General features: G+C 39.1%; 1 protein-coding gene across 1 annotated transcript; it reads right to left on the minus strand.

The window, feature by feature from the left end:
* Positions 1 to 450: 450 nt before the first annotated feature.
* GCFC2 (GC-rich sequence DNA-binding factor 2) lies at positions 451 to 17,450 on the minus strand. Its single transcript, XM_062488435.1, has 18 exons — positions 17,156 to 17,450; positions 15,932 to 16,033; positions 14,305 to 14,466; positions 13,582 to 13,800; positions 12,581 to 12,660; positions 11,584 to 11,699; positions 9,647 to 9,833; positions 9,059 to 9,182; positions 7,722 to 7,800; positions 6,408 to 6,520; positions 5,477 to 5,676; positions 4,925 to 5,075; positions 4,548 to 4,669; positions 3,347 to 3,423; positions 3,097 to 3,163; positions 2,234 to 2,380; positions 1,795 to 1,919; positions 451 to 1,447 (listed from the first exon to the last, which is right to left on the minus strand). Exons 1-18 carry the CDS (start codon positions 17,448 to 17,450, stop codon positions 1,333 to 1,335), a joined length of 2,481 nt encoding a protein of 826 aa, XP_062344419.1. The 3' UTR covers positions 451 to 1,332.
* Positions 17,451 to 24,502: the final 7,052 nt, after the last annotated feature.

Below are 24,502 nucleotides of genomic sequence, written 5' to 3' on the forward strand. Positions count from 1 at the left end.
CTGTGGCTCAAGTGTCCACTGCCCTTCCAATGCTTACAAGTCATTACAAGGAATCTTTCTTCCAGAACCAAACATCTACAGAACCAAACTGTTATAGAACATCAATTACATTTTTGTCATAGCACAAGGCTGGTGCTAGAGACAAGCTGGGATGAGGCAAAGCAGAACAAGAGAAAAGCAATGAGATCATGAGCTTGTGGTGATTGCTGATCAGTAGTTGCATTTTTGTTTGCATGCTGAAAGGAAAAACAGCAGAAATTGATCATTAGAAAGCAGTATTTGCAACATAAATCCTGAAGCTACTGTGGGTTAATGGAGCTGGTAGGGTTTTCTTTTCATCCATCTTAATAACATTTTTGTCACATGTTAAAGAACAGAATTGTAAGAGTCTACCATAGTAAAATATTTTATTTTCAAAGAAACCCCAAATTATTTTTAATTTTTTGTCTGTAATACTGATCAAACCTATTTACAATTGAAGTATTTTATAAAAATATATTTTTAACTTAAAAAAATATAAAAAGAAGGCATAAGGATTAAGTCTACAAGAGTTAAATTCTATTCCCAGAAGATTTTGGAGAAATAGTCACGAACATACAGCTTCTGTGATGCACTACAGTTTTTACAATGAAACATCCTTGTTATTCTGTAACAATATTTGTTGCAAATATACAAATTTATAAAACATTAGAAATAATATCCTAATAAGGATATGAACAAGTAAAGTTCTGTAGAGCTTACTGGGAAGCAAAGGGAGATTTCTAGAACTCCAGTTACTAGAAAGTAACTGAAGTTGTTCTGTTCTTCTCATCATCACAATGTCTGTGATGAAAATCTTGATTCCTTACCTGTTCACTGACCATCCCTTGTTTCTGTATCAGGGGCATCATTAATTCCTTCTCAGTAGGAAGGGCTTAACAATAACCCTACCAAAAATCACTGTGGACCACAAGTGGCTGCTGAGTCAGAATGGTATTTAGCAACCAATACTGAAAATAACTTGTCAAGTTGTCTACTGGCTAGCAGTGATGAAGTTCACAGGCACTTTCTGTTTGCAGGATTCCTTCCAAGAATGATACAGCAGTAAAGCACTGTCACACATTTTAGAATGCCTGAACCATTGCTTTGACAATTGCAACTTCTAAATACTCCCTAATTGAGAAGCAGATGGCAGTAAAAGAATTTTGAAAAAACACCTCGTGTATTTAACACCAAGACAGTGATTACCACTCCCTGGAGTAGGCAGGATCCACTAATTAAATTTCATATTAGAACTGGTGTAGTGTGAAGACCAGGCTTGTTTCAGTAATGGAAGCATTCCTTCAAAGATTTCTATTTCCCAATCATTGCTTTAAGGTGTTCAAGTTTGTGCTCTTCAATGAAGTCTTCTACAATATGCAGGGCTCCAGTTTTCACCAACAGGAGAAGAACTTCTTTTGTTTCATCACTATTTTAGATTTTAAAAAAAGGAAAAAAAATATAGCAGTGATAGTGACTGAGACTTTTATGAACCTATCTCAAGTGTCATTTTTATTTCATGACCTTGACTACTCTGATTATTAACAGCACCCAAGGTCAACCACCTCAAACTCTCATGGTAAGGACTGCTCAAGTGCTCCTTCACATTAGACTCCATCTTTTCTTTTAGATAGATATCTATCTATATCTAGCTATATACATGACATGACCATACTTGACAGTATCAAACAGATGGCACTCAAGGAATTTTTAAAGATTTTTAACATAAAGTACTTGGGGAAGCACTTGAATCCCAAGGACAGCCTCATCCATTACCTGTGGTTGTCCTTGTGTAGTGCACGGGCACATTGCAGCAAGTGCTGGCTGAAGTTCAATAACTCAGGGAGAGTTGATCCACCCTTGAGATCCTGGAACCATCTCTCTGGGAGGCATCCAACCACCTGTTCACACAGTATTTGGAAAAAGTTCAACAAGCATTTCAATATAAACAAGTCACATTCTTTTTTGATATTCTTTCTCCTTCAAGCTAACACCGATTATCTCTCCAAGTAGTTATGCTTAAGATCCTGCAAACCAGTATTTGCTCTAAAATGCTCTTATGAAGCAAGGTTGTTAAAAGAAAAAATTAAAATAAAATTTTAAATGTTTAAATTTTCTTTTTTTTTTTAATATTCTATCTTTGGTTTTGATCCCTCTTCATGAAAAACAAAAGGCTTTTAGCATACACCCTCTTCCATTGAATGTTATCTTTTACCTTTTTACACTTTTCTATATTATCTGGCCCTGGTGGTGTGTTTAGGATGTTCAGGAGAAGGTAACGATTCAGCAGCTTGCTCAGTCCCAAATCACGGACCTTGTCTTCCTGCACAATCCCATCCCAACGAACAATGTTGGAGAGGAGCTGCAGCAATGAGGAAACAAAGAATCTGTAGAGCTGTTGACTGTAAGTGTGCTAAAACTGTTAAAAGTTTCATAAAAGAAAAACAGAGAAAGGTAATATGTGCATCCAATTCAAGTCCTCATACTCTAGGATTTACTCTCCAAACTTACCATCAGTTAGCCACTAATAAACTGCATAGAGTAAATAACCTAATTAATTTACAAATGTATCTATATATATGTATAGATACACCTGTACATATGACCTCCCTAGGGTGGGAAGAACATTTTACCTTTCTAGGAGGTTTAACAATTTGCTAACTACAGAAGGCAACTAAGCAACTATCAGAGAATCAAAGACAGAAATGGAAAAGTTACTACAACTGCTCAGGACAAGACTACACACAGTCCCTCATGACATGATGATGCGACAGTTTGTGGCATCACAAGGATGTTTTTGTAGTTCATGTCAGTATTATTAGGCACAGGGATTTTTCTCTTGCCACCATCGCTATAAATCCTTACAATTGTAATTTTTGAGTGTGACGTAAGTCTGTGTTTGTGAAGGTAAAATACCTTGAGGTTAAGTTGCCTGAGAATTAACCTGCTCTGAGTCAAGGAGGAGGACAGGCAACATGAATAGCAGGAAAACTGGAATATTGTCTGGGATGTTAATGTTTCCAGTGAAATTAATTTCAGGGAAGACAAACAGAACAAAACCAGCCCTATTTTCTCTACCTTAACAGCTGACCAAAACCGTCTTTCTTGAAATTTTGAACGTAGTGATGACTTGTCTTCCACAGTGCTGGTCATGGGAAGAAAAAGTTAAAAGAAAGATTATTTTTTGTTTGATTGAAAAGAAGATCAACAGACATCTGATCTCTCAGACATAATGTCTGCAGTACTTCATCTATATCTGCAGGGGAGAAAGGTAGAGGAAATAAAAAAAACCCCCACAAACTTAAAGAGAGTCAAAGGGTCAGCTAACCTTTTAGGATACAGAGGAATAAAGACATCTTCCTCTACAGATTTCTTCATTCTTAGGACAACCGTGTTCATCAAATCCTAATAAAAAAGAATTATTAATGTGTCCTCAGAAGAAAGATTTTATATTCCATTTGTAACAACCTCAAAGGTTATTTATATTTAGTTCATTCAGAGGTCTGATATCTTAGAGATAAGTGCAGCTGCTATTTGTATATAACACACATTGAGACCCTGAATAAAAAATAGAAACAGCAGACAAATCACAGCTGTAATTATCTATAGGCTTAACCTAGAGGGTTTTGCTATATCCCTAAGTTATGTCCCTAGGTGAGGCCTTTTATTTTTTGCACATTAATCTGCAAGGCAGCAGAAAAACTGTACAGATCAAAACCAAAGTAAGTTACATGGGACTCTATTAAAAGATGTTAGAATCTATGAAAAAAAGAAAATCACTGTAGCTAGGACAGTATGCATTTTTGGGCATGCAATATGTTTTCAGATGCCACAGATTGCTTTCTATGTTGTTTAAAGCCTATTTATTTATTTTAAGTTCTTGCTAAGATCAGTTATATCATTTGACTTTAAGCCATGGTTTCAAAACATTTTCTTTAAACGGCATAAACATTTTCTTTAAAATATTTATTTTCATATTCAGGGCCAAACATCCATCCCATTTTCAGTAGATAAACCTCCTGAGTTAGATCAGAATAAACTCATAATCAGGCTAAGAAGGGCTTCCTAAAGTGACTGTGTATATAAAAGTAATTATTAAAGGATTGCTAGGATTACATAGTAGTTTTTCTCCTCACTAATTAACCAACCTTTGGGGATTCTCAGGTTTTAAAATTCTAGGCCTACTTAATCAATAAAAGCTTAAGGAATAGACCACTGAAGCATTACTAGCATTTAAAGCTCAAATTTGGAAAGACAATGAAATGCAAATCATTGTTATTGCAGTGAAGAAAGATTAGATCTACAAACAGATTCTGGATAGATACAGGCAGAAATTTTCTATGAACAATAGCTAATTTCTGCCTCATAATCTTCAACAAGGAGAGAATCAGAGAGCTGGAAGTTTAACTGTTAAATCATTTTAATATAAAGAGACAAAAAAGAACCAAACAACTTCAGGAGAGTGTTCTCAGTGCCCATAGGAGCACACATAAAACTACACACAGTGGGTGAAGTTCCCCTTTCTTTACCTCTCTTGCTCGGCTGGACTCATTTTTGGAAAGGATTTGTTTTCCAAAGATGTTATTGCAAAGCTGTACAAGGTTCTTTGTCTGTGAAGTAGATAAAGGATCCCACACACTCTTCACAAATGCTGAAAAAAAATATGTATTTCATTCACATTATGCAAGTACTTGTCTGTCCTAGTTTCAAGCAATTACAATGGAACAAAAGTAAACATATAAAAAGCTCAGCCTCTCACAATAATTTTGAAGAGGCCACCTCAGCCCCACATAATCATTACGTCTTGGAGCACTGTGATATCACCAACATTATTTTATCTTATCATTTTTATTTAAGGTTTGATTGTGTAGCTGCAGTGAATGTTATCAATACAATCTTATCATACCTGTAATTTTGGGAAGAATAGTTTTTTCAATGACTCTAGGCAAAACTTCTTTATCATGATCATCATCTCTTTTTGATTCAGATATATTTTCTGCATCACTGAATTCTTCTATAGCTCTGAACCAGGGCATCTCTTCCAACTCTGTAAAATTCTGCTGAAAGATGTCTCCTGTTAGTTGTTCAGCTGGTCAGCATTAAGATAAAAGCTCTATCCAGTAACACCCCAAATTCCCACTTAATTTCAGATCCACCCTCATCATTGAATGGGCCAAAACAGCAAAACTAGATTTAAAGCTACAATTTCATGGGTGGGAATATTCAAGTGTCTTCAAAGAACCCAGAAGAACTATTTTTACAAGAGGTGTGGCAAAAGGTAAAGGGAAAGTTAGGAAGATTCCACAACATACTTCAGTTTTTGAGACAACACAGTAGCTTTCTTAATTTCTAATGAACTGTGTTATGTATGTGTTACATATGTGTTATGTGAACATTTTTCATATTAATACATCATATACACACAATTTTTAACAAAAATTTCAGCTGGTGCACCCACCTCAAGAGGATTCCAACTTATTAACTGAACTCTGATCAACGGATTTAATAGCTTAGGCAGGCAGAAACTGATGTAAGCATCACAGTAAGAGTCAGGAAACTTCTCTTTCCATTCCTGGAATTTCAACAGGATTTTTCTGATGTCACAAAAATCTGCATGTACATCTTCAAAGATTTTCCTACTATCCTCTAAAACGTTATCTATGGATAATATTCATTGGGAATAAAAAGAAACAATCACAGAACTTATTGAGGCATAAGCTGAAGAGTTTATGCATCTATAGGACATAGGAGATATTTTAATGAAAATTGCATTTGTTATTTATCTTTGACAGACCTGACATTGAAATGGTTTAAAAACTACTGCAAAAACCCAGTTTTAGAAAAAAATAGTGTCAGAAGACCAAGGAAAGGCATGTTTCTTCATGATCTATTTCACAGATTTATATAACCACTATGTCTCAAAATTTGTTTCAGAACGATACAATTTCAGGCATGAAAACCCTTCTGCTGTTATGTGAAGAAAGTTATTATGCCTTTCCCTCCTCCTCTCCATCCATTCACTCAAGATAATTAATACACCAATCTTTAATTCACTCTCCAGCTTCAGGAAACAAATTGACTGTACAAAGCATGTTGCAGCACTGCACTGAGTACTGCCAGATCAGCTTTGCCATAATCTGACATATCTTAACTGTAGTTTAAAAAGCCAAGTATAGTGCTGCCACCACATAACTGACACAAGAGGTCTACAACCATTCATTCTTCCCAACTCATAAGTGAGAACTGTCTGTGTGCATTTTTTTCTACAGTGTGCAAATAAAAACATGGAACTCAAATGAAGTATTCCTCTACTTTCCCTTAAAAAAATCACTAAAGAAATATCAACAAGAGATCTTCCTATAGGACATCAAATTAGGACTTTCACCAACCTTTGCTCTTCTGGAACTCATCCACCTCGGTGGGAGTCAGCTCCTCATCACTCGACAGGCCCTCGTGGTGATCTCCTTCTCCTGACTGCTCCCTCGCCTGCCGCCTGCAAGTCCTGCATTTTGGAATGAACTCAGATGAGTTATCCCCTCCTGTCTGTGCAGGAGAAAGCTTAAAGAAAATAATCCAACTTCAAAAAATGTACTTTAAACAAGTCATGAGAACAACAGCCTTAGAGGCAATGGGGGAGCAACAGTGACTACAGAACCAAAAGGACTCCTAAACTGTGGAAAAAGGAGGGGATTTTGGAACTGACATCCAAGAGCTTAAAGCAGCATCTCTGACCTCCCCCATGAGCCTGCAATAGCCTTCCCTTCACCTCATCACCACTGATGAGGCTAACAACTCATCCCACCTGCAACACTGAGCATCTGGCGTTGAACGGGATCCTTTCTGACAGTGCAGTGTGTGTTTATTGAGCTCTCACACTGTCCTGTCAGTCCTGGATCACTTGTTCAACAACCTCCAGGAAAAAGGTGATAGCACCCATGTGCCAGTAGGGTGGTATTGCCATGGCATCAAGAAAAACAGGCTGCAAAATCAATGGTTTGAATTTCTACCACAGGAAAATGATAAACTAAATGGAACTGATATTGCATAAATACTTTTAAACAGTTATTCACATCAATTAGCATTACAAGTTAATTGCTTTGAGAGGAAGTTGTTATTATTATACCACTTTCCATCCAGTAAAATTTCAAGGTACTTTCTGCCTCAAGTATAGTTATGACTTGAGGTACCACTGCAACTACAAAATTTTCAAAGCTCCCAATAATATAAAAAAAAATTGGTACCAATCTCTGAACACTGTAACATCCAGAACGTACCATCTGTCTGACCTACACTGATAGCAGACCTGGGGCTAGAGGCTGATTTGCTTCACTCACCACTGCTTCTCCAGCAGAAATAATTCTGCCCAATTTTGCTATTTATACAGTAATAGGAAAATATATTTCTGTAAGAGTTAATAATATTATTAACTCAAATAGGAAGAAAATATCTCCTCTCATAGTTTTGTCTCACTTAAGACTTTTTAACTTAAAATATCCAGCTCTATTAGCATTCAGTTTCACATCAATATGAAGAAAATGACATTAACACATAGATGGCTTCCATGTACTTCAAATTTTGGAAAGCAAATACTGAAATATTTTTAGTGCAATCTCATTTAGTAATCCTACAGGTTTACATTGATGACAGGAAGTCAGTACACAGCACATTTATCAGAGTTAAGTGCACCTCTATGTAAGAGCTACCTTCGATGCTCACACAATTCCAGAACCTGTGTCTTCTCATCACCTCTCATTCCACCTTTTGTTGGTTTGTCATTACCACCTATCAGAATACAGAAACAGTCAAAAATAAAGTGGTATGTTTTTAAAGTTCTTGTTTTCAATCAAGAAACAAAGAATCTCCTTCTATTGTTTTGTTTTACTTTTTTAATTTGGAAAATAACCAACAAAAGAAGAAACTTAAACAAAACTCTATGAGTATCCAAAGTCAGAGTAAATTCCTTGTAGGACTAATAACTTACTGATATGTGCAAAACATGCCAAAGAGAAAGGGTGTTACTACTACTGAAATACTATCATGTAAGAAAAAACAGCCTTTCTACTATATTAAATACAACTAGGAACATAAAAACCAATGCTATGTGCTGCTAAACATGTAATTACAGTCTCATTTGTAATGAGCTAAAATCATTTTGATAGCAACTCTTACTATGACATTACTCTTTTCTCCTTACACCTGCTGTCAGTTTGCCACACCATTTTACAAAACCATCCAGGCTGCTACTTACTCTCATCAGCAGTTTAACCCCTGAAGTGAGAAAACTGAACCCATATGATTTAGTATTTACCAGGATCCAGTGCATCTGGCCTCCATCTGTTCCCAGCAGATCAAGCATATTGCTGTCAGCTTTGCCTAAACAGTTTTAAAGGGTTTGGTTTTGGAGGTCTGGTTTGTTTGGGTTTTTCAAATAGCAGTGCTAGACATTCACACAGCGTACAAACAATACCTTGGTGTGGAAAGAAAATACGAGCTTAGAAAATTGTATTAATTTTTCCTACAGTGACTGAAACACAGTTTTCTTTTAGAAAAAATCCTTACACAAAGTAGCTTCTCTCTTCATGCTCTGCCACCTGTGTGTCACCTCCTAGTTCAAAATCTCCAATCTGAGCACACACACACAGACTTAAGACACTCTCAGGTAAAAGTGATGTTGCCATTTTTTTAGCAACACACTCAGCTTTTTCAGATATTCACAGAATTCCATAATAAGCAAGCTTTCTTCAACCTGACACTACTGGAGAACTGACTTCCATTTTTCTTTTTAAATAGTGATGGGAAATAGAACAACTAAAAATTGACAAGGTACTTGGCCGTGTCATAGTCAGAGAAATTAAACCAGAGAAAAACAATATCATGGGCATTACTGAGGTAAGAATTCAAATGAGGTACAGTAGAACATGCCTACTGACAATGGGAAGGGAGATGAAAGGTGACAATTCAAATCTTAACCCAAAAATTAACTGTATTTCTGTTCAAAGACAGAAGTTATTTTCTCATTGAAAAATTACTTTGTACTAACTTGTCAGATGCTGAATATAAGCAGATTCATTTTTCAGCTCCTCTTGCCTTCGCTTTGATACGCTCACGGCTCGTTGCTGAAGAAGGGCATGTACAGCCCACTCCAGATCATTAATGTCCTTCAGCTGCAATACAGTGAACACCCAACAGGTTTAAATTGGTTTAAATCTCACAAGAATGAACAAAAACCAATTTCCATGGGTATTTTGTATAGCTGTGAAATTAGAACAGAAATATCATAGATTGACAAGTAAGTCCCTGGTCATGGGAGTTTTTCAGGTTGAAAACACAAACTACACACCAGTAACACATCAAGGACTAAGATTTCATACAAAAGGGTTCACCAGGACACTACTCGTGTCTCTCGTTTTCTTTCAGTTTTGCTTTTGAGATTAGCCATGGAAGAAAATGTACTCACTAACTAACATTTCTTCTCTTTAGAGCTACCTGAAGAAATTCACAACTGCAAAGTGACACAAAATTAAATTAATATTAAATTTGATTCAGATAGAACTGATTTTTAAGTGGGTGGTATCACTCATTTTTCACTGACAGAATACACCTTTATCTTAAAAAAAAAAATACATACTTTTTCATTCAAACAGTTTATCAAGTTTTCTACATATGTTTTCATGGCCCTGTAGAATTTGTAATTCAGAGCTGAATCTGAAGACTTCTCCAACTCCTGGACAGACACCTTTGAACTCTCAATATCTTCCATATATTTTTCATACTCTCTCTGGTGGGCACGGTGCACATCCTGTAAGGATGTTATCCTAAAAGAGAGAAACCCAGACAATCAGAACTATTGCCAACTTAACAGCTGATGCATTCCAAAACATTTTTCCCATTATAATCACGTACAAAATCTTGGCCTGTGCTAATAATAGCACTTGCATTTGACCTGAGCAGCACTGAAAGATTTACCCATGCCAACTTTACAGAAGCAGAGGGTATGGACAAACATCATGCTTAGGTGACCCAAATGTCATTTATGTGGTGCTGGTTTTGAAAGCACCACAGATATTGCACCTCGACTCCTCAATATACCACACTTCCCAAAACCACAAAAGCCAAAATGACATGGTATCACATTATTAAACAGATTCTACCCAATGTAATCTGGTAAAAACTACAGCTCACATCAGCATGTCCATACCAGTTAATAAAAGTTGCATGGACAGAAGTACCTGTAAGCATTCATAATGTGCTCACTATTAAATATAAACCAACTGAAAAGTCTTACTATTGTGTGATAAACACCAAAAACCTCTGTCTATAGCTGCCTCTAGTAGACAGAGGCAGCACACAAACATTTACATATATTACAACTCTGCTTCCTCTCTATTTTCCCCTTCCCTCCTTACACACCCAAGTGTTTGCTAAGTTTGAGCAGGCCTATAACAGAATCGAGGCACAGACCACAATTTATTTCACCTCCCTGAATTGAACACTTCCCAAAGAAAATAGCTGAACTAAGATACTGTGTTTTACTGTGCTACAAATTAAAAAGAAAAAATATTAAACTATTTCAGCACTTAATATGTTAAAAACATCTACAAAGTTTACACCGAACAGGTTCCCACTCCCCTTCTTGCTGTTTTCCAGACAAGTTCCCCAGTTTTGACACTTGTATTCATCTGTTTTCTTATTTGATTCTGTACATAAACTCCTGCTGCAGTTAACTCATTTCCCTTCAGGTGATTAAAGCTTAGAAAGAATACAATTCCACAAAAATATTTAGTCCAACTTAGTTTCACTTCTCTAAACACATGTGTCACTGATGTTCAGTACAAAGCAAAGATTGTATTATACAGAGATTGTAAGTGCAGTTGTGAAAGTTCACAGCACAATATATGTTTCACTTGTATTAAGTTACTTGTCTAAACTTATCTGAACAGCTGCTTCCCAGTGCTGGGAGGGATGACAGGGGATGGCTTACCTTGGGATGCCTGACCCCCGCTGTCCTTCCCACACACCCTCCAGGAGGTTCCCATGTCCAACCCAGGACACTTCAGCTGCCCATACAGCAGCTGAGCTGCTCAAGAGAAGTCACAGCCTGGCACACAACTAAAGAAAAAGATCCAGGCACGTTCTGAACAGGCTATAGAGAACTTAGGCTGCCTCAAGAAACACTGGGCTATTTTTGCAGTGGGTATAAGAACTCCCATAGGAGGGGTGGGAGTGCCAGCTCCACCTGCTCCCTCCCCATGAAGTTCTGTTTGCTGGACAAATAGAACATCGAGCCAAGGCTCCTGCCAAGAACTACCAGTAAGCACAAAAAGCTGCTGCCAAATAAATGAATTTACTGTCTAAAGTTCAAGTTGACAAAAACACTCTTGGAAAGCCCAAATGAAACAAAGCATTGCCACATAAAGGAAAAAATTTGTGGTACTCTATTAGATATCATTACACATGAAAACAACACAAAAAAAGCTCAACATTCTGGAAAAAAAGAAAAAGACTTCAAAGCTGTTGCCTCATACTGTGACAAAAGCTCAGACTACTGGTAAGTTAAGGAGTTACCTTTCAGTCAGTCGTTTCTTCACAATTTCCAAATTCACAGGTGGTAGGGAAACAGAGGTATCAAACTTGGGTTTGGTTGGTTGATATTTACGCACAGAAGCATCATCACCAATTTCCTACAAGAATTAAATGTCAATTTTTAATACACCATTTACACAATTTCTCCCTTTGCAACTCTACAGATCAACAAGACATCATTTGAATACCAGACATCTGATACAAGGATACATATTTCAATCACAAAAAAAATCTAGACAAAATCCAATCAATTCAAGCATTAAGTCCATAACTAACAAGGTCTATGGCTATAAATTGCTGCTGTTTCCTGAAAAGCAGAATTAACTTTTCCACAAGCAGGAGGAGCACGAGGACTTAAAATCATACTGAATTTGAACACCAGTCTCAGAAAGATGTAACTTTCTGCCATTCCTCTACTCCCCAAATTGGAAAAATTTCTACAACTGTCAGTTCTGACTTCAATAAAGAGTTGGTTATTCAGAAACTCCTAGCCTGATCCACAGTAAGCAATCAGAATATAGGGTTTTTTTGCCAATTACTTACTGGGAAAAAAGACAGAATTCTGCTGAACTGTGAAAAGAGCTCTCAGATTGCCACTCAACAGAAAATTAGCAGAATAAAATAAAATTTTTGCTTTGCAACTTTGCAAGATTTGTGTTATTTGCATACTCTTGCTTTAAAGATCTCTTGCAAAGCAGCAAAAAAATCAGAGTTCAGAATTTTCTTCTCTGCTTCTTGTGATCTCTTATCACAACAGGTACCTGCCTTCGGGGTTGACACCACCACACTGCTTCTCAACAGCCAGACAGATTACAGATTTTCATTGTCATCTTCCCATATTTTTAATCACCTTTTCCTGAAGAACCAGGGAGTAACTTCCTAAAATCCCCCCTAATGAGAGGGCAGGACAGTGATAGAACAGTACTCTATGCCTATAAGCAAAAAGCCAACTTCCACCGTTTAGGAAAGCATGTGTCACCTGGGAGAGTTTAACAGCTTTCTTTATTTGCTGTTCTTCCCACTTGGCTTCATCATCACTTGATCCATCATCCAGAGACACTAGAAGTTAAAGAAATTGTTATTAGATATAACTACACCCTTTATTTTCACCCACTCATGTTCTCCTCCCTCTAAAGCAACAATGGGTCTCCTAACCAATACTAAGAGTGATACACATAAAAACCAGCAGATGGAAAACCTGCAGATGGAGGACTGCAAAACCAAAAGGCAAGGAAGGCTTGGAAAAGGCTACTGGGATTTGCAGAATTCACACTAACATTAATTTCCCCAACTGACTACTGCTGCAGTAGGAGGCATACAAACATCTTGTTTTCATGTCTCAAAGCAAAGCTGTGCATAATACATGTAAACAAGAGTATAAGTATAGACTGTGACATTACACGAAACAAACCCTTGAGCATTCCAGAACATACACTCAACTACAGATACAAAAACATCTCATTAGCATTAATTTGAATGGCAGATTCTGCTCATAGTTATGCATTCCTTATAGCCCTTATTCAAATACTGTAGTAAACCTGTGCTTCATAAACAATGCTATAAGCAGCTCTAAGGGAATACAAACAATGGAAAAAGCCAGTTATGTCTTGCACGCAGCAGGCTTGCTTACTTCTGAAGGACTGGAATACTGGTTTGTTTTTCATTTTTTTAATTCAGTGCAGGGAGAGCACTTAGAAGACCAGACCAGAAACAGGAGGCAGGACTTACAGTAACTTTATTCACAGTAAATATGCCTTTTACAAGGCCATTTTTTTGCAGTCAACAAGGCAAAAAATAGCTTTGTAAACATTTCTCAAAGTGAGAGCTAAATCAGGTTTATGACCCATATAAACCTCAAGTACCAACTGTACAGCCTTTTTCCAAGAGCCCTGAGGAGCAAAGCCTCACTTCTTACTGGACAAGTCCCACGTGGTTGCAGAGACTGAAACAAAGCCTCTGGGAGAAACACCACAAACTCACCCATGTCTTCAGTCATCTTCTGCCTAAGAGTTTTCATTTTAGGAGCAAAATCAAGATTCTTTGTTTCAGACTCATCTTCACTCTCCAAATCACTGCTTCCTCTTCTCTGAGGGACCTGAGGACTGTTTGAAGCATCTAGGGGAAGATAATCAGCCTCTGTCCTGGCTAAGTGACGCTTCTTCCGAGCAGCCTCAACGTGCGCTGCACTGGGGATAGTGCCTGCATCAAATAGAGAGAAAATCTAAGGAAAAGACTAAAACCAACATTATGTACCAAATGCCATCATCACAACTGTTCAGAACCACTGTGCAACTCTGGATACAGAACACAAGATGGCTTTTTACTATGGTTACCATGTAGAACATAAGGAGATGGAAAAGCGGCTCTTGGCCTCAACAAGAGATCTTATTTTCACCTCATGAAGGGAATCATGCATCACTAAAGAGAATTTTCTGCTGCCTTTTTTCTATAACTAGAGCTCCTAATTTCTGCTCTGTTCCCAAAATTAGCACAGAAAGACAACAAATGTTTGCAACTAAAAATATGGGGGAACCATCACTGTTCTTCCAGAAGGGTATCCCTGACTCAGGATAAACACATGCCCATACCTTAAGTGGTTTAAGCTGAATGGAATTCATCTCAGCTAACTTGTCATGTACTTCAAACACAGAATGTTCCAAAATAGCTTTCTTAAAAAAATTTCTTAAAAAGCCAGGAACTAACTTGGTGATAAATCTTTCCTCCTCTGTGGAGAGCTGGATTCATTTTCAGAGTCTGAGCTGTTGTAGTCCTCATTCAGTGAAGCATAAGTTTCATCCTCATTCTCTTCCTCCTCTTTACAAGTATCTTTGGTGTTGCCAACTCCAGGCTCCAACTGACAGATTTCTGCATTATAGGGGGAAAAAGTATGACCCATTATTTCAGTTTGAGCTGCTGGAATATGATGTGCTATAACTCGTTACCAGAAATTATTTACACCTTGCTGCAGCAAAGACTGGTCACTTGTCTATCTCCAGCTGTTCTCACCAAAACATGTCAAATCGTAACATTCCTAGACAGACACTTACAAGCCAATTCTTGTATTGAATAAAAGCATCTTTGATGATGCTTCCCATAGAAAGACTATGAGTCCTTCTGAGACACAGAGTGTATTTACATGCACAAAAGCAATGAGATCAGCTCTCAGATAACTACTAATTAATATTCTGATTGCTCACAGCGTATTTGGATTCTTGACTTGAAAAACTGCATTTAGAAAGCACTTTTTATTAAGCATTAACAATGAGGGAGCTCTTAGTTAAACTACAAAAATTTGTATCAGTCTTGACTCCAGTTACTATCAAATTCTTTAAAAATATTGATTAATCTTCATCTGCCACTACATTTTCAGTAAATCATCAGATTCCTGAATGACAGAATGTACCTCCTTCTATAAGAACATGATGCTTTTCTAAGAAGTTACTAAGAAAAACTACCATCTCAGCTGAACCACAACCTCAAAGGGAATTATTGCTCAATCTCTTTCTAAATTACTTTTATCTATCATTAGTAAATATGGTGTATCTGTGAATTGACAGAGGTGTCCAAAGGGGAATATATATAGAGAACTTTTATACACATTTGTTTCTAAAACACACAAACTCCAAATATTCCAACAGGAAACTTACCACAGAATGGTTTTAGTTGGAAGGTACCTTAAAATCATCTAGTGATGATCTAAAGATCATTCCAATTCCCCTTCCATGGGCAGGGACACCTTCCACTAGACCAGGTGCTCAGAGCCCCATTCAACCTGGCCTTGAACACTTCCAGGGATGGGGAGTCCACAGCCTCTCTGGGCAACTGACTATATTTCAATGAAACTAGGGACTCTACCAGAATAATCAAGGCTATTGACTGCATTCAATCAAAATATTTAAATGCTGTAAAAGCACACAATTTAATAATGTTAGCAGCATTTTGTTTCATGAAACTTGATGTAAAGTTCACATTTTCCCTCAAGGCCAATACTCAGATCAAACTGCAATCTGACAGCAATAAGCAGTGGATACCTGGCCCATAGTTTGAAAGACATGATGTTGAGGTATAAACTTAGCAGAACTTAAGTAACTTTGATGTAATACATGGTTCTGCATAATCAGGTTTTCTCAATAACAGCCTCCAAGTTCTGATAATCTTCTACCAAGGTCAAACTGAAAATAATTTCAGCACAAATACAACACAATTATAAACCAGTAAACTAACATTTTAAGTACACTTCTGAGTTCAATTAACAAGTAAAAAAACCAGCAGTATTTTTACATCACTCTTCACATATTTCATAAAGTATTTAACTAACCAAAGTACTTACTTTTGCTTTCTTCAGCTTCTGTCTGAGCAGGTAGTAGGCTTTCCTTCTTTTTAATTCTAAAGGTTACTTTGTTGAAGGACGGCTTTTTAACTTTAAAAAACTCTTCACCTACCAGATAAAGTGATTCTGAGTAACATTAATAAAGCAAACAATATACACACATGCATATGTATGTATTACATACAAAAGTGCATATAAACTCTACGTGTGCACAGCGTAATTTCTGAATCACAGACTCAATTAGGCTAGAAAGGACCTCTGAGATCGAGTCCAACCTATGACCAAACACCAACAAGACCATGGCACTAAGGGCTATGTCCAGTCTTTCAGCTCTAGCTGGATTAATTCTAAATACTACTGTGGCTTTATCACTCATGATCAATCACCTCTTCGTTAAAAACTGCGCAGCTCAGCCTCCTCAACACAGCAACACTGCACTGCTGAAATGCAGGGTCTCTTTGTAGCTTGCCCCCCCCAAGGTAGGTATATCTTCTCATCAGCCACAACAGTAACAGCCCAGAAGTGTCAATTAAACACTCAAGTTTCCTTTATTTAAGCTTGTTCATCATTAACTAGTCATGGAATCACACAGTACTTGTTCCCTCTCGTTTTCTTCAGCTGTATGATTTCAGATGCTTTCCAGCCAAGAACGTGCCCAAGAATGTGGACATAAATTATTGTCAAAGTACTTGTCACAGAATCACAGATTGTTAGGGTTGAAAGGGACCTCTGGAGACCACTTTAGACAACCCCCCCCGGCCAGGACAGGGTCACCTAGAGCAGGTGAGACAGGAATGGGTCCAGGTGGGTTTGGAATGTCTCAAGAGAGGGAGACTCCACACCCTCCCTCGGCAGCTGTTCCAGTGCTCTGACACCCCTGATGTAAAAAAGTTCTCCCTTGTGCTGAGGTGGAACTTCTTGTGTTTTAGTTTATGGCCACTACTCCTCGTCCTATTGCTGAGCATCACTGAAGAGAGTCCGGCACCGTTCTCTTCGCAGGCCCGTTTGAGATATTTAGATGGGCTGACGAGACCCGCTCTCTGTCTTCTCGAGACTAACCAGGCCCAGGCCACGCTTCAGTACGGGTTTATGGTGCGAACCCTTCCAAGAAACCTTCCCCTGACACAGCACGGCTGGGCGTGTTTACAGCGAGGGGCTCGCTGAGGCGGGAGCCCAGGGCAGCCCGATCCCGGAGCGCGGCCCTGCTCTGCGGGACTCACACACGCGATCCCTCCTCACCTTCCCGCTCCTCCTCGCCGCCGAAGCTCAGCAGCTCCTTCCCGGCCCGGCCCGGCCCTGCTCCGCGCGCCCGGCCGCGGGGGCTGCGGGCCGGCTCCTCCGCCGGGGGATCGCCCCCGGCCTCTGAGGGCTCCGCTTCCCGCTCCGAGGGCGAGCCGGCTCCGGAGTCCGGGGACGGGGCTGCGGCCGGCTCCGCCCGCGGCTCCGGCTCGTCCTCGCTGCTGCCGCCGGAGGCTGCGCGCCGCCGGCCGCGGAAGTTGCGCGGGGGCCGGCGGAACATCGCTGCTAGGGACGGCTCCCGGGGACCGCTCCCGGGCACGGCTCCCGGGAAGTCGGACCGGCGCGATCCCGACGTGGCTCCCGGCGCGCACGCGCGGCGACCCCGACGCGCCCCGGCCGCGGGTGGGCGGGAGCTCGGGGAGGGAGCGGGAAGGGCGAGGGGCGGAAAGGTGGAGCGCGGTTCTTTGGTGGTTTGGCCGTGCCCAAAGGTGTAACTCGTTTGACGAGCCGTGAGCCGCTCAGTGCACGGGCTGCCGTGCTGGGTGGGTGCTCGCCCTCCGCCGCAGTACCGTCGAAAGCTTATGGGGTTCTGGTGTTATAAAATATAAATAATATATGGCAATATATTACTTCAATGTGTATAAGTTATATGTAAATTGTATGGCGATAATTATTAATGAATATTTAGAAACTTTGGTGATTGCTATGCGTTGTGTAAATGGATAGTAAATTGAAATGTAATTGCTAATGCCTAACTACACATAAATAAAATAGCTATTTTAGAAATAGTAACAACGTACAGTAAAAACAAATAAATACACTTTATAAGGCCAGGTTGGCGGGAGCTCTGAGCAACCTGGTGTCCCCAGGGAGGTGTCCCTGCCCGTGGAAGGGGTGTTGGAATTACATAATCTTTAAGGTCCCTTCCAAGCCAAGTCATTCTAGGATTCTATGATTATTATAAATGCAAAACTGACTCTGTAGCTCATTGGCAAAACGTAATCACACATTTTTTTTCCCCTTTCGTCAGGCTGAGCTCACAGAAGGAGTGAGGCAGGTGCCGGTGCTGCTGGAAGGGGAGAGGAGCATATGGCTGGGAACAGAAGGAAGGTGGGAATGTGACAAATGATGACAAATTGGTTTGCTTGGAGAGGAGCTGCACTGGAGCTTGTACCAGACTTTGATTTCTGCTGTGCTGACTTGAGCTGTGTGCGATTTGCTCTGTGGAAAGAAAGTGCATCCCGCTCCAAATGAAACCGTGAAACCAGGACTTGAAACCAAGTCCTTCAAGGAAGCCTTTGTGTCTCAAGAGATGTATCCAAGAAAAGCAAATGTTTGAAATGTTCTTGCTCAAATTGTTCCACCTTTCTGTTCTTAATCCGTAAGATGAAGATACTAATATTAACTTGTCTCAGAAATCTTGTGAAGAAAAAGCTGCATTTGTGAAGCACCAGTTACAGTAAAAATAACATAAAAACCCAAGAGAAAATGAACTGAAATACATTTTTGTTCAGCACTGCTTCTGCATGGTTATTAAATAAAACCCAGGAAGCACAATTCATCTTGCAGCACTTTCTGCACTGACAAAAGGGTGGGGATCTGGTGGAAAAATAAAGTACTTATGCAAATGCTGAAATTAAACCTGTCCATGGATTTGTGTTTAAATTGACTTATTGCAGGCTCTGATTCAAAGCTGCTTTATTGCTGTGGAATTGATAAGGACTTTCCCTGGGTAGTTTCTCTGACTGAAGGGTGGAGTCAAGAATAGTCTGGGGATGCACAGGCGTATTTGTTCCATTGCAACCTGGGCAAGGCAGAGTTTGCAGATACAGATTTACCTGGAATTATGTCCATGAAGTTTCCTGTTTCTCATTTACCACTCCAAGACTGATGAAGGCTTCATCATGCCAAACAAAGATGGGAGTTTTACCAGGAACCTTTAACATCTTTATAATAATGACAGAGCTTCTTGCACTGGCTGTGTCTCTGTATTAAAGTGTTTCTTCTCTTTCATCTGAATTTAAATCCTGTCAGTCTAGTGAGCACTGCTCAGGCAGGACTGAGCTGGCTTCTTGTAAGACAAAATGACCCAGAACCTCAGCATGGCAGAAACATGGGGCACAACTCTTGTACTTTTTGTCTTTCCAGCAGGTTTAAACTTCCATGTTTACAGTTGTCCCTCCAGTTTATATTCTCACTAAGTGCCAAGATACTAATCTAGGCAGTGGCATCCAATCCATGATGGTCCCAGTTCAGAAGAGGAAAAGTAAATTCAGCCACAGCAATGCAGTGCAATATTTCTTGGAAGGATTGCCAATGCCAAGTGCCAATGGATTTATCTCGTTAGGCAGTAAAAGCCCTTTTCCTGACACTGCTGACAGAGGATAAAAGGATAATTTTGTCTTAAACTATTTAGCCATGAAGGTTAAAGTTAACAGACAGGTGAGGATTTATTGGTCACAAATATTAGAATCATTTATTCCTAAGTGTTTTAGTGACTCTGCAGCTAAAATTCCTCTGGCAAATGAATTTTCAGAAAGACTTGTAGTAGATCAGTGAAGTAGATCAGCAAATGGTTATAGATTTCCCATTTCCAAAGCAAGAAGCAGGATAAAAGCAAGACAAACCTTCCATGAAAATTCAAGTGAAGCATTAATGGCTGATAGTATGATCTCCTTTCACACTCCATTGATTTCCGCTCTAGTTTCAACTCTGTTAAACTTTAATGTCAATGTAAGTTACAAAGTGACTTGCTCTGACAGACTTTCCTCTAGTGGAAAACAACTTTCGACTGCAAAAACACCCCTGAACCTAAGAGGTCAACTCTGTTTTGGGGAAAGAAAGCAAAATTAGGTCCAACCCCCTGAATGCAACAACTTTGTCACTGATTTGAGGTACAGCACAATGTTATTACCTGCAGCGGGTGGAAGAATTTGCCTTTGCTTCCGTTTTTCATGGAAAAGTCCCGCAGGATGTCAGGCAGATGGGGGCAGCAGCACCTCAAACTCTCAGCATTACACCAGAAAAGCAAGAGCCACAGTCAGGGGAAACTTCTGTGTTCAGCGCAGAGCTTTTGTGTCCACTTTCATCAGCCAGCTTAAAACCACAGTGATCTCTTTGCCCTTTCAATGAGTCCCTCTTGTTATTAATTACGTTATTAATCATAAATTCATTTTTCTCTTTTACACTGTTTTGCCTGTCTTTATCATAGTATGTACTTGTTTCATCGCATGCCTGCATATTTCCAGAAATCCATGAATCTGAAAAAATTCCTTTTCACAGCAACTCATGAAACATTCTGAAATCTGAGATTAATTTCAAATTTTTTCAATATTTGTATCATTCATCCCTTAAAAGCAATGTGTAATTCCAGAGAACCTCACAAAATTCAGTACACAAAAGGTACACTACTCAAAAGTAGTACTGGTCCTCAGAACTCAACAGTATGTATGAAACAACAGTTTTTTACACCTAAAAGTGAAAGATTTGTGAGAAAAAATCCCACATTTGTAGCAAATGCAATAGGGATCCCAGCCTATTGGGATCAGAGTGGCTTCTTGACTAGCATCAAAACTTGAGTGCATCTGAAATGAACCTGCAACTCTGTCATACTTACTTACTGTCTTATGCCACTAACCATGGCATAAGGATTGTAAAATTGCAACAAATAACCTTGCTTAACCCGATTACTCTGCTATTGTCAGCACTTGGCTCTCGTGAATTTCCCGTGTGCTTGAGCATTTCTGCCTGCCTGCACTGCAGATAGGGATAGCAGATGAAACCCTTGTGTCTGCTCAGCAGTTGGCAAAGTTTTATTTGCCATAATTCAGGCTGCATGAGTCAGCACTGCCTCCCTTCACAACATGGTCTGGCCTGTCTGGAAAGCTGCTTTCTCTATGGTTACATAGATGTTCTGTAAATCTCGAAATAATTTCAGTGTGGTAGGCAAAGAAGCCTTTGCCACACTGAATAAATACAGTCCAGCTCCTCATCCACTACTAAATAACATCAGTGCTTGGCAGGAACAAAGTTGGGACATGACTATTTTATTTTATACAGCTATGAAGTAATAGAAAATCCTACAAAATGAACACAGTAGCCATTTGTTATTTTAAAACCTGTGTGGGCTTCTGGTTCAGAAACCAAACCAACATCTCTCAAAGTTCTACTTTTGACGCAGTGTGTGCTTTGTGCCTTCTACGCATTTTTGATAAATTGCTACTCAGAATCAATATCAGAAATGCACCACTCTTGTTCTGTTAGGTGTGGAAAGCAAATATTAACTTGTCCTTTTGTTTATCCTGTTGTGTTTTACACCTCCATTTTTAAATAAAGATGTGGGTTAAAAGTGTCTAGCATTTACTCAAAAGGAAGATAGCAGTTGGACACTGCTGCAAATGTGAAACCTGCAGCATCACTGAGTGAGGACTTACTGCTACTGTGTTTGCTGGAGGGGAAAAAGAGGAGGTGCAAAAGAAAATTTAGCATGAGTAATACAGTTGAATCCAATAAAGGGGTCAAAGCTGTCATTCATCAGGTACGGGTGGCTGTTCCTAAGCAGTTCTTTATAGCTGGGACAAGCTGGACTCTCCAGATGAGGAAATGCCACTCATTAGGAAGCAAAATTCAACAGGTCACCACAGGAGGAATGTGGGCAGGTTGCTATTGAGTAATTACTGCTTTTTGACCGCTCAGAAATAGTTGTTGCTTTACGTTCCTCGATCTCTGACCAGTAACTGTGCACAAAGCATGGCTTATTCTTATAGTAACTGATTTCTGGTGTTCATTTGGTTCTGCTTTAACTTTATGTGTTTTAAACATACATTTGCAAGAAGATGTCTGTCATCAAGCTTAGACACTGCCTGGTCAGAGGACTTGGACAGGGAGAATAAAGCATTCACTTCTGGTGTGTTTTCCTTCAGCAGAGCAGACAAAATAAGCAATATTATGGAGTAAACTAAGAGCCAAGAAGAAGTCATCTTACATTTTGCCACTCAGTTCAGGCCGAGCAATTTTATTAATTCTTTTTCTTTTTTTGCTGTGCGTGGAGATCTTTCCTTATTACTCTAAAGATAGCAAAATTGCTTGTGACAGGAAACTGAGGACAGAGTACAGATAATGATCAAAAAGTAAAGCCTTAATATGAAAATGGAGTTGCTAGTAATAGTAATAGTTTCTCTATCTTCATTTTAGCTTGTTAGGTTTTGCTGTTGTATGTTGGTTTTGGCTCAGACATGACAAGAATAAGTTGAGTTTGACCTCAAAGATCACCTAGTTCCAATCTCCCTGCCACAGCAGGGTCACCTCCCACTACAAGCCCAGGATAATAAATGATACCATAACAATCCTAGAGGATGAAACATTGCTTATAGTAAATCCTACTTCTTCTCTACTCCTCCCACAGCTTTCATCTTTATTGGTCTTCTCTGAGAAGATGTGCTGCAACTGTTCCCCTATGTCTGGAACAAGGCTCTATCTTACCATACCATTGTTTTCTTCTCCTTTCAGCTCCCTTTTTTATTATCAGTTATTATTAAGCAATTTCTTTTGCTTTAATAGCTTTTTGAAACAAACTAATTAATTTCTGCAGTTTTAAGTTTCTTTGCCACTGTCTGTTCATTACTAGAAGGGTACTGTCACCAGAAAGGACTGCTATTTCACCTGGTATTTGACATCAGCCCCCAAAAACACGTTGAAGCTTGTAAAAAGCACTCTTTCCAAACCCTGAGATGCCCAAAGGCAGTATCTGCAAGACTGCCTGTAGAAACTCCACCTTCATAAAAGTGTTTTTCTGTTGAACTTACTTCAAGCAGTAGTCAAACTGAGTGGAAACTAATTTAATTCTCTATTTTAAAGACGTCTTCATGATAATTAATTAATTAATTAATCTTACAGATATTTATTCTTTTATTATTCTACTTATTTTAGTATCTCTGATCAGCTCCAGTTCATTGTGATAATGTAGATGCTTTGAATTTGTGCAGAATCAGAACACATAAAGTTTTGATGTGCTAATTTTATATAGCAGGTTATCCTTCTATATAGGTTATAGGTTATCCTGCTAGGGAGTCAGCTGAAGTTTTAATTCCCTACAATTCATCCCTCCCCAGGCAACAGGTCAAAAGAGGTGATCCTAAGACCCCTCTGGGCATCCGTCTCTGGGGTCTTTAGCACAAGAAAGTGTGGTCCTGTTAGAGTGGGTCCAGTTCAGACCATGAAGATGATCAGAGGGCTGGAGCACCTCTGGTATGAAGCAAGGCTGTGCAAGTTGGGATTGTTCAGCCCAGAGAAGAAAAGACCTTATTGTGGCCTTTCTGTACTTAAAGAGGCCTCTGAGAGAGATGGGAAGAGGTATTTTCATTGGGCTTGTTTCAGCGGGAGAACGGGTAATGGTTTTAAACTAAAAGAAGGTCGATTTAGATTAGATACAAGGAAGGCTTTTTTTTTTTACAATGAAGGGTGTAAAACACTGTCAGGGAGGTTGTTGATGCTTCTTCACTGCAAACATTGAATACCAGGTTGGACAGGGTTCAAAGCAACCTGATCTAGTTTAATATGTCCTGTTTATAATACTACTACTACTGCTACTACTACTACTACTAATTATTATTATTATTATTATTATTATTATTATTATTATTATTATTATTATGATGTCCCTGCTTGTTGCAGGGGGTTTGGACTAGATGACCCTTAAAGGTCCTTTCCAACCTGAACTATGCTACCATTCTGTGATTTTCCTGGCCTCAGTTTTGTCTCAAAGGAGGTATTAAGCAAGGTGTGTAGTTACCTCAAATGAGGTACATTTCTGCTTTCCTATAGGGATCTCACATTAATAATGCAGATGGGTCATTCTCCATCTGTCATATTTACAAAATCAAATATTCCAACATCCTTTATACAGTTCCTGCTTATGTACTTTGTCACCTCAAAGCCAGTGTTTCAGCAAAGACATGGCCCAAGTTCATTTGCTTGTGGGATGTGGCAGTAGTATCAATTACATAAGGTTCTTTGAAAAGTCACCTAGTTCAATGTTCAAGGCACAATCAACTGTATTTACCAAACTCCTCCAATATCTGTCTAACCTGTTCTTAGAGACTTTCCTTCATAGATTTTTTTACACTGCCTTTCCCAGTCCTTAACTACTGTAATCAGTAACTTGATCAATTTTGTCTTATGAGAAGAAATATGTTTATCTGATTTATTGTTATCTTAATCCTCTCTACAATGGCCTTTGTGAACCTGTACACTGTTATGCCTGATGCAGGCACTTTTATTTAGTCCAGAGTGGGCTGGAGGTGTTGCCAACACAACAAAGTCACATTTAGAACT

The sequence above is a fragment of the Cinclus cinclus genome, chromosome 3 (assembly GCF_963662255.1).
Source record: "Cinclus cinclus chromosome 3, bCinCin1.1, whole genome shotgun sequence".
In the NCBI taxonomy this organism is placed as follows: domain Eukaryota; kingdom Metazoa; phylum Chordata; class Aves; order Passeriformes; family Cinclidae; genus Cinclus; species Cinclus cinclus.

Excerpts from the sequence above, each read along its gene's own strand:
- GCFC2 (XM_062488435.1), bottom strand. The coding sequence starts at position 17,450 with ATGTTCCGCCGGCCCCCGCGCAACTTCCGCGGCCGGCGGCGCGCAGCC. Across the intron at positions 9,834-11,583 it reads AAGAAACGACTGACTGAAAG|GATAACATCCTTACAGGATG; the intron begins GTAACTCCTTAA and ends TCTCTCTTTTAG. Across the intron at positions 1,920-2,233 it reads ATATAGAAAAGTGTAAAAAG|GTGGTTGGATGCCTCCCAGA; the intron begins GTAAAAGATAAC and ends CTGTGTGAACAG.